The sequence below is a fragment of the Tupaia chinensis genome, unplaced genomic scaffold, assembly GCF_000334495.1.
Source record: "Tupaia chinensis unplaced genomic scaffold, TupChi_1.0 Scaffold146584_1, whole genome shotgun sequence".
Classification (NCBI taxonomy): domain Eukaryota; kingdom Metazoa; phylum Chordata; class Mammalia; order Scandentia; family Tupaiidae; genus Tupaia; species Tupaia belangeri.
In genome coordinates, this window is record NW_006206439.1 from 301,376 (window position 1) to 321,155 (window position 19,780).

A 19,780-nucleotide genomic window follows, 5' to 3' on the forward strand; every position below is an offset into this window, starting at 1 on the left:
ACTCTGTTCCAGATGGTAGGGTTACAAACTAAACCCTTGAAACCAAAGAATGGGAACTGTAACCTAGCTCCACCATGAAATACCATTTAACTGATAAACACAGGGGCCTTCCTGGAACAATTTCCAAATATATGCTTAAGTAGAAAAAAAGAGAGAACCAGCAGTTAGTGTAATGGCTATGTCGCTGGACTCCCACGTAGTTGACTGCGGTTCGTGTCCCGGACCCTGTGGCTTAAAACTCACGCCGGGCGCGTGTGCGTGCGTGCCCAAGATCCCGAGAGGAGAATGGAGAAGAAGGGATTGTGGCGTGACCATCCCCCTTGGGGGGTGATTTCTCGTTTTCTGTCTCTATGTCTCTCTCTGTCTGTCTGGCGAGCGCATGCGCCGTATAGCGAAAACCTCTCCAAAAAAAAAAAAAGAAAAAGAAAGAAAAAAAGAATACTACATATAATATGATATAATATGTAGATATTTGTGTTTGCATAAACAAAGAAGGAGAAAGATAAATACATTATCTTTATATGGGCCTAAAATATTTCTCAAAGTCACACACAGAGACACACACACAAAACGGGCCCTTCAAGAAAGAAGATACGTCAAATATCTGGGAATCAGTGTAATTCTCAGTTAAAGAATTTTGTTCTCTCTGCCACAATCTTAAGAGACCCAGAGTTAAAACAAGCTCAAAGAGCCAAGTCCTCCAGCCACTCTTAAATAGCAAGAACAGCGAGTTCTCACATGTCACTGTTACCCCACAGTTACACCTTCCTCATAAGATCACAAGGGACATCACAGATGTGCTTAACTTTCTCTTAGTACACAAGTTTCTGCCCACTAGCATTTTTATCACTCATCGATAAGCAGTTTATAGATAACTTAAAAAAGCTCAAAGAGGGACTAGCAGTTAGTGTAATGGCTATGTCGCTGGACTCCCATGTAGTCAACCGCAGTTCAAGTCCTGGACCTGGAGGCTTAAACACGCCTGGCACGTGTGCGTGTGTGCCTGAGATCCTGAGAGATAATGGAGGAGAAGGGACTGTGGCGTGGCCATCCCCCGGAGGGTGATTTCACACTTTATGTCTCTCTATCTCTTTATGGTGAGCATGCACGCCCTATAGCAAAAACCTCTCAAAAAAAAAAAAAAAAAAAAAGACGCGATAAATCGAAACCAAAGCTGGAAGTGTGTTTTTAGGCATCTTAAACTGACTTAAAATGGCCACCGTTTCTATGAGAGTCAGGAACCTCTTCATGAGAAAAATGTTTGTGTAGGTACATACTGAGCCAAAGCACATTTAATCCAAGGGCCCATTTATTCTGATCAAAACCCCTAAAGAGCCAGGTGGTGATGCACTGGACCCACATGGGAAAGGAGCCAGGTTTGAATCCCAGGCCCTCCCATGCACGTGCCTGTCACCAGCTTGCTGGGTCAGTGTGAAGACCCTTCCAGGGGTGCCTGGCTTTCTGTCCCGCTCCCTTTCTCTCTGTCTCTCTAACCTGCTTATGGAATAAGTGAATAACTTGGCAAAAACAAAAATCCTCTAAAGCCTAAGGTCAAGGTGAATGAACAGCAGGGATGGAGGAAAACGATTCCGACTGACACCGAGCTAATGTGCAAACCTACCTGAAATGACGGCTGGGCCTTCACGATGTGAGAAGTGCAGAGACCTACCACAAATAGCCTCTGCGCCTCTCGGAGTAGCTTCCCCAGCCCCTATAAATCCCAGCGTCTCAGAGCTGGTTACTGCTGCGTCTAGCGACTTCTGCCTTAGGGAGCACAGCAGCACCGCCTCGGGGAGCTTTGAAAAGTCCCCAGGCCAAGGCCTCACACTAGACCAATGAACTGGATTTCTGGATTTCGGAGGGTTGGTACACACAGCATTTCAGAAACTTCCTAGATTCCCACCCGGAGCCAAGTCTGAGAGTCTGTAATTCCAAGTGTGAGAGAGAGAATTCCCAGTCCAGCAACAAGGCAGAATGAGCTTGGAAAATAAACACAGACCCTGAATATCAGGGGAGGGGGGACCCTCACACAGCTGAACATGAAATCAGAAAGAAAAAGGAAATCCTCGAGTTTCAGAAATGAGAGGGACACTGAAGAGGCAGGGCAGTCTCCCCAGGGAGACGGGACGCCGACAGGGCGGGGGCTCAGGCTCCACACCTGACCTAAAGACAAAGGGCGGCACGGGCTGCTCTAAGGCTGGGAGCTACAACGTGAGATCCTTTGTGAAGCCAGGGCCCTGGGGAGCCCGAGGGGAAGATGTAATTACCAAAGGAAAGCTAGGAGAGCTGTATTAAAGTGAGACCTAATTGCCTTCAACCCGAAAGTACTTCTAGGAATAAAAAGGGCCACTATGTAGTAACGAAAAGAATAGTTCACCAGGAAGATAATCATCCTGAACCTGGATGTACTGTTACGTAGCAATCACCCAGAACTGAAGTTCAAAGGGGCCATTAGGGTGGCAGGTGCCCAAAGGTAGAGCCGGCCACAGACGGCTGGACTGTTTCCCAAGTAGCCTGACACTCCGGGCCCGCCTCGAAGGCTGCTGATTTGCCGGCTACCTGACACGAAGGAGCAGGCAGAACGCCCAGTGAGGCACTGGCTCCCTCTGATCCCCCAGGAGACCACAAGGTACCCAGCTTCCGCTCTGCTGGTGGTGGGCTGGGGCACCAGGGAGGGTCAGAGACAGCACTGTCCTCAGCTGCCAGTGGGATGAAGCATGGCGAACCTACCCGAATACTCCTATGAAAGGTTCATTGGGCAAGCACGGTCTTGCATTTTGTTTTTTCTCTACTTGTTCATTTTTTGTTTGGGGTTTTATTTAAGACAGTCTCTCCATGCTGTGGTCCTACCTCATCCTCCCAGCTGGGACTACAGGCAGGCTCTATGTTGCCCAGGCCAGCCGGAGCTCATAATCCTCCTGCCTCGGCCTCTCCGAGTCTCTGAGATTCCAGGCCCAGGCCACCATGCCAGGCCTTTGGCTGCTTCCCACGCGGGCTGGGTCTGACCACGCGACTTACGTGTCAGCCACTCTGATGGTGACCTGAGTGCTGCGCTCTGCTTCCCTGGGCTTCCCTCCGTGTGGGTTTCCCCAGGCCCAGCCTGCCGACGCTGGGCTGGGTGACCCTGCTGTAGGGCTGTCCCGTGCATCCGGGGTGTGTTCTGTAGCTCCACCGGCCTCTGCCCATTACCCTGCCCCAGCTCCTGTCACAGCAACCAGACACTGCCGTGCCCTGAGAGCCCTGCTAACAGGAAACATGCAACCTCTGTTACCCTCCCCTTCCTCCCACTGAAACGCAGACGTGGCAGAAGTCAACGTGGATCATGCAGCAAGAATTCAGAAGTGGTAACTTAACAGACTAGAAGGGCCAGAGTCCCTGGACTGATGTCACTTGTCTAAGTCCCTTTTCTGTTGTTATAACAAAGAACCTGAGACTGGTTAGTTTATAGAGAATAGAGGTTTCTCTGGACTTACAGTTCTAGAGGCTGGGAAGTTCAAGGTCGGGTGGCCAAACGGGCGAGGTGGACGCGCTCCTGGCAAGACGTCATGCTGCATGGGGAGATGGCGGAGCAGTGGAGGGGAGCAGCACAGGTCAGAGAGAAGCACGTGGCAGGGTGCTGGGAGAGGGCTGCCAGGCCTGCTTTCCAACAACCTGTTCTCGCAGTAACTAATCCAGTTCCTTAAGAACACGAACGCACCCCCTCCAGACCGAACGCTTCCCCGTGAGAAAGGCAGCAATCCCGCCTAACAACCTAACAACCTCTCAACAATGTTACAATGGCAATTGCATTTCAACAACGTTAGAGGGGACAGACGCATTCAAACTGGAGTGTTACTAACGCCCAAACTGTTTAACATTTCTCCAGGCACGTGGGCCAGGGGTTGACAAACGACAGCCCACACACTGGATCCAACCCACACTCTTTACATAGAAACACGGCCATGCCCATTCACGTACAGTGCCCACGGCTGCTTTCATGCTCCAAAGAACAGAGCGGTGTCAAAGAACGCGCAGCCAATAAAGCCTGAGATACTGACTCTGGTTTTACGGAGGGTTTGCCGACCTCTGGTGCAGTGGCCGATTCCTGGGTGCTATCTCCTACTCTACGTGCCCTGCGTACCTGACTTCGCCCAAGCTTCACAACTGCTTTACACGAAGGTGTTATCATCATCCATAACTTACAGATAAGGAACGCAGGGCAAAAGATTAATTTTAAGAACATAAAACATAAACACAGCAGCTTTTTCCTTTAGAGAATTTCTTTAGAAATTTCTTTAGATAGGGGACCAGCAGTTAGCGTAATGGCTATGTCACTGGACTCCCATGTAGTCACCCGCAGTTCGAGTCCCAGACTTGGTGGCTTAAACTCACGCCAGGCACGTGTTCATGCATGCCCAAGAACCCAAGAGGAGAATGGAGGAGAAGGGATTGTAGTGTGGCCATCTCCCATGGCGGGGGGTTTCTCGCTTTCTGTCTCTCTGTCTCTCTCTGTCTGGCGAGCGCACGCGCCCTATAGCAAAAACCTCTCAAAAAAAAAAAATTCTTTAGATAGGAAAAAAAAACAACTAATTTCTTAGGACAACCTCAAAGAAAGAAAAGGCAGGGACCAGCAGTTAGCGTAATGGCTATGTCACTGGACTCCCATGTAGTCACCCGCAGTTCGAGTCCCAGACTTGGTGGCTTAAACTCACGCCAGGCACGTGTTCATGCATGCCCAAGAACCCAAGAGGAGAATGGAGGAGAAGGGATTGTAGTGTGGCCATCTCCCATGGCGGGGGGTTTCTCGCTTTCTGTCTCTCTGTCTCTCTCTGTCTGGCGAGCGCACGCGCCCTATAGCAAAAACCTCTCAAAAAAAAAAAATTCTTTAGATAGGAAAAAAAAACAACTAATTTCTTAGGACAACCTCAAAGAAAGAAAAGGCAGGGACCAGCAGTTAGCGTAATGGCTATGTCACTGGACTCCCATGTAGTCACCCGCAGTTCGAGTCCCAGACTTGGTGGCTTAAACTCACGCCAGGCACGTGTTCATGCATGCCCAAGAACCCAAGAGGAGAATGGAGGAGAAGGGATTGTAGTGTGGCCATCTCCCATGGCGGGGGGTTTCTCGCTTTCTGTCTCTCTGTCTCTCTCTGTCTGGCGAGCGCACGCGCCCTATAGCAAAAACCTCTCAAAAAAAAAAAATTCTTTAGATAGGAAAAAAAAACAACTAATTTCTTAGGACAACCTCAAAGAAAGAAAATGCAGGGACCAGCAGTTAGCGTAATGGCTATGTCGCTGGACTCCCACGTAGTCAACCGCAGTTCGTGTCCCGGACCCGGTGGCTTGAAACTCACGCTGGGAGCGTGTGTGTGCGTGCCCAAGATCCCGAGAGAATAATGAAGGAGAAGGGACTGTGGTGTGGCCATCCCCCCGGGGAGTGATTTCTCGCTTTCTGTCTCTCTGTCTCTCTCTGTCTGGCGAGCGCACGCGCCCTATAGCAAAAACCTCTCCAAAAAAAAGAAAGAAAATACACATCCAAGGGCAGGTTTTCTGGCTACAGCTAAGTGAAGAAATGGAAAATCTCTCCCCCACTAAAAAGTACTCTTAAAGCTGGACAAATGTAACAAAACGGCCACTGCAGTGCTCTGGACACCAACTGGGAATTTACCACTGAAAAACCGCTGCACTTCAAATAAGAATGGGCAACTCTGTGGGCTTCTGTGGTGGGACTGACCCGATGGCTGCCAGGCCCAGCTCAGCTGCTGGGAGGGACCCCTAGGAGACAGCCATGACCACCAGCGTCTTCTGTCCCAGAGTCGAAAGACGCTCACCTGACCAGAAATGGAGGGACACCTATGACTAGTGACACCGGGAATGGAAGGGACTCTGAAGGCTGACCAGCAGGGGAGGGGTTGAAATTGGCTCTGCTAGTCTGTGGCTACAGTCCGGACTGGAACAAAAATATTCCTGGCTGAAGACACACACACCAGAGACACAAAGGACCCTGCTAGTCATACACTCCTGGCCCCCCTCGAGGATGCGCAGATGAGCACAGGAGACTTCACGGAGCCAGGCTGAAAGCGAAACCCAGGCACATGGAAAGCAGCCTGAATTTTATAAATGCCCATTGCTAAAACCACAGAAAAAGCCATTTATACAGGACAGAAACCTTACTGGTTCTTGGTACATGAGCACAACCAACCACTCTCCATTCACTGGCTGGCCACTAGACTAAACAGATACAGTGCCACCTCTAGGAAACCAGACTTAAAAATAAATGGAAGGGGAGGGCAGGTGGTGATTAAAGTCCTGGACGCCCACACGGCCGACCACAGTTCTAGTCCCAGACCTGGCGACTTGCTTTCTCACTTTCCTTCTCTCTCTCTCACTCTGTCCCTCTCTAGTCAAATTAAAATTAATTAATTAATTAATTAATGAAAATGAATGAATGAATAAATAAAGCTAAATAAAATAATTCTTTACAAAGAAATAAATAAAATAAAATAAATGCTCCATTCAGCCAACTGACTCCACGCTCGCGGTTGAGGCAGGCCCGGGAGGCCAGAACCAGCGGAACAGCTGGGTGTGTGCCACCGCCACCCTCAAGTTCCTGTGTTGAGATTTGGCTGTGATGAGATTTAGTTGAGATGGGGTGATGAAAACGTAACCCAACTTCAATGTTGAAAAGTGGGGCCTATGGGAGAAGGTCGGGACTAAGGCCATTGGGGCAGGGGCCCCGTAACTGACTGCCGGTAGACTTACACGGAGATGGAATGAGCCAGAGACGTGGACACGTGCACACCGCCCCGCCCTCGGCCAGCTGTGACGCAGCCAGAAGACCTCACGAAATGTGGCTGGGTCCCGGCCCTCCACACGCAGCTAAATCAACCTCGATTCTCTCAATGCCAACGGGTGCCAGTGAAGATGACAAGGGGAACCTTCACGTCCAGCCCAACATCCAGTGTAGCAGGCAGGCCCGTCTACCCACGCCAGCATTACCAGTAGGCACAGCTGACATTTTTCATTCCTCCACCCGATGGCAGCAGGCAGCTCAGGCCCAGCTTTGCCTAGCAGGCCGCCTAGCAGCCTAGGGCAACACCGACTCGGTGTTCCAACTCCCCATCCAGCAGCACACAGAGGCCCAGGGGAAGGGACTTCCACCTCCACGGGCAACACCAGCAGGACTGAGAGGAGCCCTACAGCAGGTGGCAGCCCGCACAGTGGCCTGGGAGAGCTACCTCACACCTCCTGCTGGCAGCACCAGGCTCAGAGAAGTGCAGTCCATCCCATGGCTACCATCAGTAGTGACCGAGTGGGAGCCTCAGCAGTGCCAGGGGAAAAACCAGATCAGAAAAATCAGAACAGCACTTCAACAGCTCCAAAAAGCAAACTGTGATTGGACTCACAGTCCACAAAAGTACGCCTGAACCCACACATGAAACCTACACTAGACAAACACACACACTAAACACACCGAAACTGGTGAAATGCATGACTTAAATAGAATCGAGATCCTCCTAACACAATATCCAAAATATCCAGGATAAAGTTAAAAAAAGAAAAAAAATCACTCATCATACAAAAAAGCAGGAAAAACTTGAATGTCAAGAATTTTAAAGCCCCCGTCATAAAAATGCTTCAACATGCAGTTTGCAAGTCTTTTAAAAAGTTACCAAAATGAATCAAATGAAAATTATAGATCTGGAAAATTAGAACTAAAAATTTAAAAATTAATTATTGGGTTCTTTACAATAGACATGATAAAGGATAAAATAAAAAAGCAAATCAAGAGAATTTATTCAATCTGAGCAGGGAGAAAACAGGCTGGAAAAAAACTAACTGATAGGGTCACCAAGTAGCATGGTGATCAAGGTGCTGGACTCCCACATGGTGAACCACGGTTTGAGTCCTGGACCTGGCACTTGCTTTCTCACTTTCCCTTTTGCTCTCTTTCTCTAGTCAAATTAAATAATAATAATAGTAACAAATGCAATTAAATAAATAAGTATTTTTTTTAATTTAACTGAGAAAGGGGGATGCTACAATTTAAAAAGATGTAATGTTTACATAAGCAGGTTTCCAGAAGGAGAGAAGAAATTGCATGGGGTTGAAAAAGTGCACAAAGAAATAACGGCTGAAAACTTCCCAAATTTGATGAAAGACAAAAACCTACAGATACAAGAAGCTCGAAAATCCCCAAAAGGAAAAATCTAAAGCAGCCCACATCAACACTTATCATAACTGAACTTTTGAAAACCAAAGATAAATTTCAAAATCTCTGAAGTAGCTAAAGTAGTAATATTACTGACAAGGAACTATGTTCACAGTTCCATAGTTCATCTGAAACTATGGAAGCTGGAAATAAGTAGACAACATCTTCCAGGTGCTGACAGGAAAGAACTAACAACTAAATTCTCATATCCAGCAAAACTACCCTTTGAAAGAAAGATACTCTCAGATAAAGGAAGACCAAATCCAAGTGCTAAGTAGATGTCAAGAGCACAGAACCCATCACCATCTCAATTCTTGTCATCTGCACTGAAGAGACGCAGACAGCCAGAAATAGGTGACTAATGAAATATTTTTCAAAATCTTTTAAAATGCTATTTATTTTTTAAAAATCTTTAATTAAAAAAACCCTACTTTAATAATTTGGAAAAATACTGAAGATACAGTGTAAAATAAAAGCAGCAAAAAAAAAAAAAAATCACATACACAGTATTGTTTCAAATATATCTACATACATATTTTTTTTTCAAGTTTTTGCTCTACAGCAAGTGCACTTGCCCGAGACAGACAGACACACAGACACACACACACACACAGAGAGAGAGAGAGAGAGAGAGAGAGAGAGAGAAAGTAAGAAATCACCCCACCCCCCACCTCCTGGCCATGCTGCAATCCCTTCTCAACCACTGTCTTCTTGGGATCTGGGGCATTCAAGTATAGGTGCCTAGTGAGTTTCTCAAGCCACTGGGTCTGGGACTCAAACCAGGCAATTGGCCATGTGGGGTGCAGCTATTTTAACCACCACACCACTGGATGGCCCGTGTTTTAATTATTTTTAAGCACATAAAAGAAAATGAAAACCAGTATTCCAAATTGTTATCAGTGGTTGCCTCCTAAAAAGAAATTCTGAATTGTTCTTTTTTCTATGGTTTCTAGTTTTACTAAGAACTTTAAAAATATATATATAGTCGCTGTTCACTTAATAACCTTAATGACTGCTCAGACTAAAGCCAGCTCTCAGCATGAGGAGTCTCCTTTCTCAGTCTGTGTGAGTCTTCGGAATCCCCCTTCTCATTCCGCAGACACATGGACACGGATGCTTTTTGAATGAGTAAAATTACATTATTCTAGTGCGGTGTCGTGTAACATCTACTGAAAAATACACACCTATGGCACCATGACATGCCACACGACATCTGCCTTTAAGCTCCTCACTGATCCACCAATTCGTTTAACTATCTAGTTACAGGAACGGAACTTGCTCGTTAAGTGAGGAGTACCTGTACTTACTACCCGTATAATTAAAACTAACTACAATGCACTGAGACTACGGAAACGAAGAGCAGTGGTAACACTCAGATGTCATAATTAATTCTGCAAAAGCCATGGGGAGGACCTCAGAGGGACGATATACCACAACCACCACTGTGCCCATCTGAAAGAAAAGAGAAGCACGCCTTACGTACCTGTGAATCTGTCCGTTTTTGTGCAGGTATTCCAGCCCTTCTAGTACTTCCCGGAGTATTGTAGCAATGGTAGGTTCGTCGAGGACCCCACTTTTATGTTCGCCCTTTGCCACAATGTGCTTAATAATATCCAGAACAGAACCTGAAAACAGAAAGACACTGCTTTCTAAAAAACTTGAACTCACTCGATACAATTCAGACTCATTTTGCAGAGCATGCGTGAACCTGCTCATAAATGCAATGGAAAAGAAAGAAAAAATAGCAAATGAGGAAATATACAAGTTTAAAGTCAATCATTTACTCGCAATTCCAATCTAAAACAAAAAATAACCTGCTCATATCTAAGCTGTATGTTCTAACTGTATTTCCTTTAGCCTTCTTATGAGGATTTGGAAACAACAGTATAGGATTTTTAACTACCTCTGAAGACTTCCAGATAAACCGTGCCCGTCAATAACACTCTAAGAGAAGACGCTGCAAACCAATGTACACTTCCAGTATCAAGTCAGAGTATGTAATACTGTATGAATAAAGATATAAATGCACGGTCAAACTGCAGGTGGAGTCGGGGAAGAAACACTCAGAAAGCAAAGATCGCCTATGTATACAAACTAAGGGGTAACATTAGTTTTCAGGTTGATAAACTATAGAAATAAAATGGGTAAAGAAGAGACAAATATCGCTGCTGAAGCCACATATGGGGAGAGCAAGTTCACGCCCTGAGGTCTCTCTGGGCATGCCGGGAGCAGAGCGCGTCCGTCATCCTGCCTGGCTGGGTCAGGGAGTGGATCGCAGTGTGAAGATCCTGTCGGAGGTGCCCTCCCCAGCTCTCTCCATCCCTCTTTCTCAGGGAGGAAACAAATAAATGAACTTTAAAAGAGCAGATTAAAAAAAAAAAAATCAATTCTCTTCACATTACAGCCCAGAAGTATTAGTAATCCCATTTTTCCCAGGATGGGAAATAATACTCCTAACTAAAGATTGAGGCTGGAAGGAAGAGACGTTCATTTAGAGTAATTAAAATTACAGAACTCTGACCAAACTAATGACGACAAGTGTGAGCGATTCCTAAGACTTCTGGCAATACGATGGCCCATCAGGATCACAGGACCAAAAGAACAACCTCTGATGTTACAAACGATGCCACAGAGTCTGGAACAGAACACAGACTGCACTGAAAAACTTCAATGCCCCTTTTTTGGTACGACACCTCAACAATCGAGACAAAGATCCTGACAGGGTGAAGGGATGTGGGGGTAGGGGATTGTGGTGTGACCATGCCCCTCTGGGAGGAAATGCTTTTCTTTCTTTCCTTTTTTCAATTTTTGCCAGAGGTGCATGTGTTCGCCTGGGAGACGTGGGCTAGATGTAATTTTCACGCTAGAGTCTGGGACTCAAACTGCCCTCAGCCCAGTGTGAGTCCAGCACTGTAACCACTGTGCCACCTGCTGGCTCCAGGAGGAAACGCTTTCTACTCCTACCCTCTCCTTCCCTCTGTCTCCCTCCAGAGAGCGCACACACCCTCTGGAAATTTTTCTTTTAAAAGCGTCCTCAGGCATGATCTGGGAGAAATATTCTATGCAGCTATATAATTAGTCTTTGAGTTTTAACATGGGAAAGGACTACTTAGTAGGGCAGTAATAATGCGGACTTCCAGACCCTACAGAATAGACTGTCATTTAAAAGATCCGACATCGGGAACCAGCAGTTAGCGTAATGGCTATGTCGCTGGACTCCCACGTAGTCGACCGCGGTTCGTGTCCTGGACCCGGTGGCTTAAAACTCACGCCGGGCGCGTGTGCGTGCGTGCCCAAGATCCCAAGAGGAGAATGGAGGAGAAGGGATTGCGGCGTGACCATCCCCCCTGGGGGGTGATTTCTCACTTTCTGTCTCTATGTCTCTCTCTGTCTGTCTGGCAAGCGCACGCGCCCTACAGTGAAAATCTCTCCAAAAAAGATCCGACATAGGGCCCAAGAAGCTATTTCTTTTTTTTGTTTTGGTTTTTTTTGAGAGGTTTTTGCTATAGGGTGCCAACACTTGCTGCACTCACCAGAAAGAGAGACAGACAGACAGAAAGGCAGAAATCAGCTATGTTTCATTTTTAATGTTCTGCAGAGGGTACATGCACTTGCCAGAGAGAGAGAAAGCCCCCCAGGAGGGACGGTCACACCACAAGCGCTCCTCCATCCCTCGCCCTGTCAGGACTGTGAGCTCACATGCAGCCTTCACCAGCATGTATTCTTCAGGTGGCTGGATCAGGAACTTGAACGGCAGTCGGTCGTGTGGGATCTGGCTGCCTGCACCATCACACCACCAGCTGGCCCAAAGCTGCATTTTAACAACCTAGGTTACTTCGGGACCAGCAGTTAGCATAATGGCTATGTTGCTGAACTCCCATGTAGTCGACTGCAGTTCGAGTCCCGGACCCGGTGGCTTAAACTCGCGCATGTGCACAAGATCCCAAGAGGAGAATGGAGGAGAAGGGATTGTGGTATGGCCCTTCCCCCGGGAGGGTGATTTCTCGCTTTCTGTCTCTCTATCTCCGTCTGTCTTTCTGGCAAGCGCATGCGCCCTATAGCAATAACCTCTCAAAAAACAAACAAATAAACAAAAACGCAACCTAGGTTACTTTGATGAAAGCTACCATTAAAATCTAAACATTTTTTGAGAAAAAAAATCAAATAATGAAGGAAAAAAAGGGATTTGGTACACATTTTAGCAAAGCGAAAAGTTTAAATGTAATTAAAATCTCTTCCCCAAAATGATTTCCTACCTGCCTTCATTGCCTACGGCACAGAACACTTCAATAGCAATGGAGGACCAGCTCCCCGGGGCTAGGGGATCGTGCTGCCCAAGGGAAGCTGGATCTCACACGGCGACCACTGCTCCCGTCTCTGGCTCAGCCAGACTGAAACACACTGGGCTCACACACGAGTACCCCAGATCCATCAGACCGGAGGACTGGGCGGCAGCATGAGCAGACCCTGAGGAGGACGCTCATGGCTCCATCCTCCTCTGTCTCTGTCACACATGTAGGCCCACACTCTATCATGAATAAATTAAAAATGCAATGCAAAGGGCCAGATGGTGGCACAGCTATAAACTGCAAGGCAACCCCACGTGGGGAGGTTTCCAGTTCAAAATCAGGGACCTCCTTGAGTAGGCAAAGAATATGGATCGGGATGTCAAGACCCTGTTGAGGGGGCTGCCTCTTTATTTCTCATGGAAGAAAGAAACTTTTGAAAAATTACAACTTGATCTTCTTAAAAACAAAAGAAGCAATACAAAACTTTCACTGTCTAAGAAAATCTTTACTGAATATCAAAATAATCCTGACAAAGTGAGGAGGCAACAGCTGGCTCAAGACACTTGTTACATCTGGCCATTCTGGCTCAGTAAAATTACTCAGGTGATGCTTAATCTCTTCAGTTTTTCATTAAAAAAAAAAAGATAAAAAGATACTCTTCAAATACAAAATCAACTCATTTCACTTAGTTATTGGTATGTCAAAGAAGTTTTTATTCATGCTTAGCTGCCAGGGCTGTTGTTTGTATCTTCCTGAGCTATGAATGGTTTCAAAGCGGGCAAAAATTGCTTGGCCTGAGTATTTCATTTCAGACCAAGAGACGGTGCATAAGTTTAAAAACTTCGACACTTCTATTTCAAGGCCCAAACTGGTCGTTATTTTCAGATATTTTATCTGCTTAGATCACAGAAGTCCCAATACTTTTTCTCTCTCAGAAGATGATAAAACTGAGGGAATCCCTAGACAGCAAACCAATTCACTAAGACAGTGACCTAAATTAGATTTCTGCATGTCTACACTAAATTCCTGTAAGTACCACAGGTACTTCTTTCTTTTTTCTTCTAGAAATTTTCTTAGTTTGATTTCTAACAACCTTACACTGTAGTTGGTGCTAATAAATTGTAAAATTAGCTATTTAGACCATAAGTATTTTTTTTTTTGAGAGGTTTTTGCTATAGGGCACGTGCGCTTGCCAGACAGAGAGAGCCCCAGAGACAGAAAGCGAGAAATCACCCACCAGGGGGGATGGTCACGCCGCAATCCCTTCTCCTCCATTCTCCTCTCAGGATCTTGGGCATGCACGCACACACACCCGGTGTGAGTTCTAAGCCACCAGGTCCGGGACGCGAACCGCGGTTGACTACGTGGGAATCCAGAGACATAGCCATTACGCTAACTTATGGTTCCCAACCATAAGTATTTCTAATTAAAAAAAAAAAAACTCAGTAAATAGCTTAACAACAATTTATTTAAAAACAAAATAGGGGACTTAGTTATTATAAACCCAAATTCTTTTTTAATGTATTTATTTTAATTTCTTTTATACATGCAACCATATGAATCACTTAGCTTGTAAAGTGGATCTTCCAACATGAATATATTTCTCACCAGTCCAGCTGGGGGTACTATACACGTTATCACCAACAGATAATAACCCATTTCTAACAGACTATATTTTCAAACTAGGAAGCTTGATAGGTATAGACATACACACGATTCTTTGCCCTCCTGACTTTTTTCTTGTATTAATAGTTCTTTCCTGCCACCCCCCCCCCTTCCCTCCCTCTCACCCTCCCAATCTCCCCCCTCCTCCCACACTGTCTCTGGTATCTACAGATGCTTTCCATGCCTTCCCCCCACATTTTAATGATTCACAACATATCTTAATTAATTTAAATACTTTCAACAGCAAGTTTAGCTGATATATACAAATTCTGAACACGTCTGACGTTAGGCGTAAAACTCAGTGAGTAGAATGAACTTACTATAACATACTCAGCACTTAACTGAGGATATATAGCTTACTGTGGTCATTAAATAGGTATTTTTAAAATATTTTTTAATGGCAAGAAAAGCAGGTTTGTTTGTTTGTTTGTTTGTTTTTGGAGAGGTTTTTGTTATAGGGTGTGTGTGCTCGCCAGAAAGACAGAGAGATACAAAGCGAGAAATCACCCCCCAGGGGGAGATGGTCACACCGCAATCCCTTCTCCTCCATTCTCCTCTCAGGATCTTGGGCATGCACGCACACGCGCCCGGCGTAAGTTTAAGCCACCAGGTCCGGGACTCGAACCGCGGTCAGGTACATGGGAGTCCAGCAACATAGCCATTACGAACTGCTAGTCCCAAGAAAAGCAGTTTTAACTATAATAAATCAAAATGAACAAATGTTAGGAGAAATTTGCTTAAGACTTAAAGCAAGAAAAAGGTTAGGATTCAGTTCAAATAGTAGGTCCATGAACCTATCAACAGTTCAAAAGAAGACAAAAATCCTGAAATATGAAAATCAAAGCACTGAAGAAAATCAGTGCTGTTTTCATCTAAAGTTGAAATTATTTTTCACTTAACACTGTGAATATATTTTCCCATTCTTTCTTCGCCCGCATTGTTTCCGACGAGAGGTCCACTGTTAGCCTGATGGGACATCCTTTGTAAGGAACCTGATGTTTCTCTTGCCAATTTTAGCATCTTGTCTTTGTCTGTGGCTATGACGTGCTTTGGAGAAGATCTTCTTCGGTTGATTCTATGTGGGCTGTTTTGCATGTCTTGGGTCTGGATATCTGAATGCCTCTCTAGGTTTGGAAAGTTTTCTTCCAGGATTTCATGGACTAGATGATTAATGCCCTTATTAGTTTCTGCACCTTCTGGGATACCAATGATCCGGATGTTTGGACATTAATGGTATCTAGTACTTCTCGTATATTATTCTCATTTTGGGGGGTTATTTTCTCAGTCTTTGTGGTGAATTTTTCTAGGCCAGGGATTCTGTGTTAAACATCCGAAATTTGATGTTCTGCATGATCTAATCTGCTTTTAATACTTTCAAGAGAGGTTTAGATTTCCTGTATTAAAGCCTTCATCTAATAGTTCTATTTGATTCTTTTTTGTGGTGTGTATTTCCTCTTTCTGATCGTGTAAGGACTTCCTCACCTCCTGGAACTCCTTTTCCCTTTTCTCTCGCATCTTCTGGAGTTCACTGTCTCTCTTCTCTTGCATCTCTGTTAGCTCTGTCACTATGAATATTCTAAACTCTTTATCTCACATTTCTATGAGTTCCATTGTACTGATCTGTGGATAGTGAGGAGTTGTTCTTTTCCTTTGGGGGAGAGGTATTTTCTTGGTTTCTCATATTTCTTATGCCTCTGTGGTCAGTGATTTCTGGTCATCTGATGGACTATATGTTTCTCCCTAATTTCTTGAAGTTGACTCTCAAGTGTTTTTAATTTCTAAATATGAACTTCCCATACTAAGAAATTCTAACATTCAAAATCAGGGTTTAATTAAGAAAAGATAAAAATATTACAGTTATAAGGAAGCACTGTGAAACGATCACAAAATCAACATACATATAAAATTCAGTTCAACCGTAAGGTCCACCTGGTTGGTGAGGGTAAGGGTGATAGCCACAATTCATTTTATGATTTAATTAGCTTATTAAATATGACATCAATACATTGTTGCAAAATCAAAACTATGCTTTTATTCTAGGTATTTTGAAAGGAAAGGTTGATGTGAAAGAAGGCGCCCTATCCATGTTACGTTTCTGTTAACTCGACGTCGGGGAATGGTTCTATTCTCTCACTCTCTGCTCCAGCGGTGCCGCCCCCCAACCCCATGGAGACACACCATGCTTCTGTGTCCTGCATCCATGCCCTTTCTGCAGTGTTCCTTCTGTCAGGATCACCTCTCCCATCCTTTCCCTGAAACTAAGCCCACCCACATCCCATCCTGGCTCATGATTACTTATGTTTTAGGTCTCGGCTGGTCACTAGCGGTCTTTGTTAATTTCACTGTGATAAGGTCAGGTTCTCCTGAATCTTGGCTTCATGGCACTTGATACTTATTCATGGCATTCAATACCCCTATAGTTACAGTTAATCTATTATAATTCTCTTCATCAGCAGTAGGGCCCATGAGAGCAAGGAAGTGAAAGTTTGATTCATCAACATATTGATGATCAGTAAGTATTTGATCAAGGGCATTTTAATTGAGCTATAAATCCTGACACTGTTTCCTTTCAAAAAAATAATAAAATTTAAGTTATACTTAGTTTTAGCTTGTGTTCGAAATATTGCTTAATATTTATTCGCTTTGTAACAATAAAAGCAAGGGAACCAGCAGTTAGCGTAATGGCTATGTCGCTGGACTCCCACGTAGCCGACCGCGGTTCGCGTCCCAGACCCGGTGGCTTAAAACTCACGCCGGGCGCATGTGCGTGCGTGCCCAAGATCCCGAGAGGAGAATGGAGGAGAAGGGTGTGGGGCGTGACCATCCCCCCGGGGGGGTGATTTCTCGCTTTCTGGCTCTATGTCTCTCTCTGTCTGTCTGGCGAGTGCACGTGCCCTATAGCAAAAAAAAAAAAAAAAAAAATTCCTCTCCAAAAATAAATAAATAAATAAAATAAAAAGCAAGATTTTATTTTTCGAAAAAAAATATGGAAAATCTGTAACATTTAAAACATAAAAATGTGAGACATTTTTAATAGCAGGTGGCATGGGGATTAAGGCCCTGGACTCCCACCTCTTCAACTGCAGTTCAAGTCCTGGACCCAGTGGCTTGAAAATCACATTGGGCACATGTGTGTGCGTGCCCAGACTCCTGAGGGGGGAATAGAGAAAAAGGGATTGCAGCGTAGCCATGCCCCCAGGGATGTTTTCTCATTTTCCCTCTCTCTATCTCTTTCCAGTGAGCTCAAGTACCCTATGGAAAAACCTTAAAAAAATAAATAAATAAAAAATAAAAGGGTTTAGAGATAGGGCTGGCACCACGGTCCTGTGCCTAGGGAGCCAGATACCCCATGCAGATGATGTGATTCAAATCCGTGCCCCAGCAGCTTCAAAACCATGCCTGGTGTGTGGACGTCCATGCACCAAATCCCAAGAGTGCAGACACGAAGGAGAAGGGCTGCGGCGTGACCAGGCCCCGCCGGGAGGGGGCATGCTCCTCTCTGTCTCTCTCTACACACATGTGCCCGCTAACAAATTAAAGAGAAAAAAAAAAGGTTTACATATAATGACTATGAGGGCTCATAAAAGTACAAGTAAGTATAGAGTTTAAACCTGGGACCCTTGGAAGTTTTCTTCAGGAACTATTTGCTGGGTGTGAGCTGCAAACACTGGGCACTCTCCCAGGAGCCCTAAGGCCAGAAGGGACGTGGAGCTACTTTAAAGACATCCCGGCCACCTCCATGTCCTGCCCGCCCCATCTGTGATCAGGACATTTACTCGCTGAGAGATAAACAGAAACCCTTAAAGTCATTCTGTTTAGGAGTAGCAGAAAGGGTGGGCTGGCATACAGGAATGGATGAGAGAATAAAGCAATTTGTTCCTATTTATCAGAGGACTTTTTTGCAAAACATTAAAAACGTTGTATTATACATGGTTGTAAATTACAAGTAAAGAAAAAATATACTATAAGTGATCAATAACAAAAGATATGATATTACCTAATATTCCCATATCTGTCCAAACTGAAAGAACCATGCTTGACCACCATCTTGAAAGGTGGTTGGTGTTAGCAAGGCTTCTAACCATCACATCAACAGGGCCTTTAACAAAACAATCCAGCCTCTCCAGTGTGTCACTAATGGGAGTGAGACAAAAAGGTGATTCTGGCTACACTGAGAAGCAGCAAAGAGCAAGGAGTCATTACTGGGAAGGACTACAACTTCCTGTGCACCTGTTACACATCAGTACAGGGGTGGGTGCTGAAGATACTCACTGACTCCTCGCCTAGACCCTGGGATACAATAAAAGGTCTTCCCATTTGAAAGACAAGCAAAAAGAATCGAAGAGTCAAAATGGTTTTCCAATGATATCAACTGCTAGGTAGGAAAGACGGAATTTAATTCTATAGCCTATGGTTTTTCCTTTACAGCTTCTCTGGGAAGAGGGTGAGGTGTGGTATTAGACCTGGGAACTAAACCACCATGGATTCTCTTGTCTATAACTCTATATTCCAAAACTGAAAAGCATACTCCCACAAAAGAAACGTATACCAACAAAACCAAGCAACGCCGATGGGAAGACTGGGATGGCTCCATCGCTCACGAGTCCTCCCAATCTTGCCATGTGATTCAAATCCACACCTGGGCAAAATGACTAATTTATTAAATGCATGGGCCTTCAGGTCGCCATAACAAAATATTCACTCCATACATGCCAAGGATCTACTGTTTGCAGTTGCAATACCTGTATTTCATTGTAAGACTAAAGTGAAAATTCTGTTTTCTCTGTCTGGCTAACGCACACGCCCTATAGCAAAAATCTCTCCAAAGGAAAAAAAAAAAAAAGAATGCCAGTTTATAAATGTACAAGAAACAATGCAATAGGGAAACCCACTATCTTACAACCCCAGTGAAATATCTGATTCAAACAAGGGTTGCTAAAATCATGACATGAAAGACTTACGGGGAACTGGGTGTTCACAGCCAAATTATCACCTCACAGATTACTTGCTAGCTGCAAAGGGAAAAAAGTGAACTTTTCCAGAGAGAGACCTGGCTGTCACAATCTTAAGCAAACAAAACAAACATTATTAAAAACACAACCAGAGGGGCTGGCAGGTGGCATGGTGATTAAGGTGCTAGACTCCCACATGGCCGACCACAGCCTGGACCTGGCGGCTTGCTTTCTCACTTTCCCTTTCTCTCTCTGTGACTGTGGTCAAATTCAGAAATAAATAAAATAAAGAAAAAAAAAAAAAAAAAAAAAGCACAACCAGATAGCAACCCTATAGGCAAAAATCTCTCCAAGGAAAAAAAAAAAAAAGAATGCCAGTTTATAAATGTACAAGAAACAATGCAATAGGGAAACCCACTATCTTACAACCCCAGTGAAATATCTGATTCAAACAAGGGTTGCTAAAATCATGACATGAAAGACTTACGGGGAACTGGGTGTTCACAGCCAAATTATCACCTCACAGATTACTTGCTAGCTGCAAAGGGAAAAAAGTGAACTTTTCCAGAGAGAGACCTGGCTGTCACAATCTTAAGCAAACAAAACAAACATTATTAAAAACACAACCAGAGGGGCTGGCAGGTGGCATGGTGATTAAGGTGCTAGACTCCCACATGGCCGACC

General features: G+C 44.8%; 1 protein-coding gene across 1 annotated transcript in view; it reads right to left on the reverse strand.

Moving 5' to 3' along the window:
• The window catches only part of OXSR1 (oxidative stress responsive kinase 1), an 82,557-nt gene that overhangs the window by 41,132 nt on the left and 21,645 nt on the right, over positions 1 to 19,780 (reverse strand). The window contains exon 8 of the mRNA XM_006168966.2: positions 9,674 to 9,815. Within this exon, the coding sequence (XP_006169028.1) occupies positions 9,674 to 9,815 (142 nt within the window). The remainder of the gene's footprint in view (positions 1 to 9,673; positions 9,816 to 19,780) is intronic.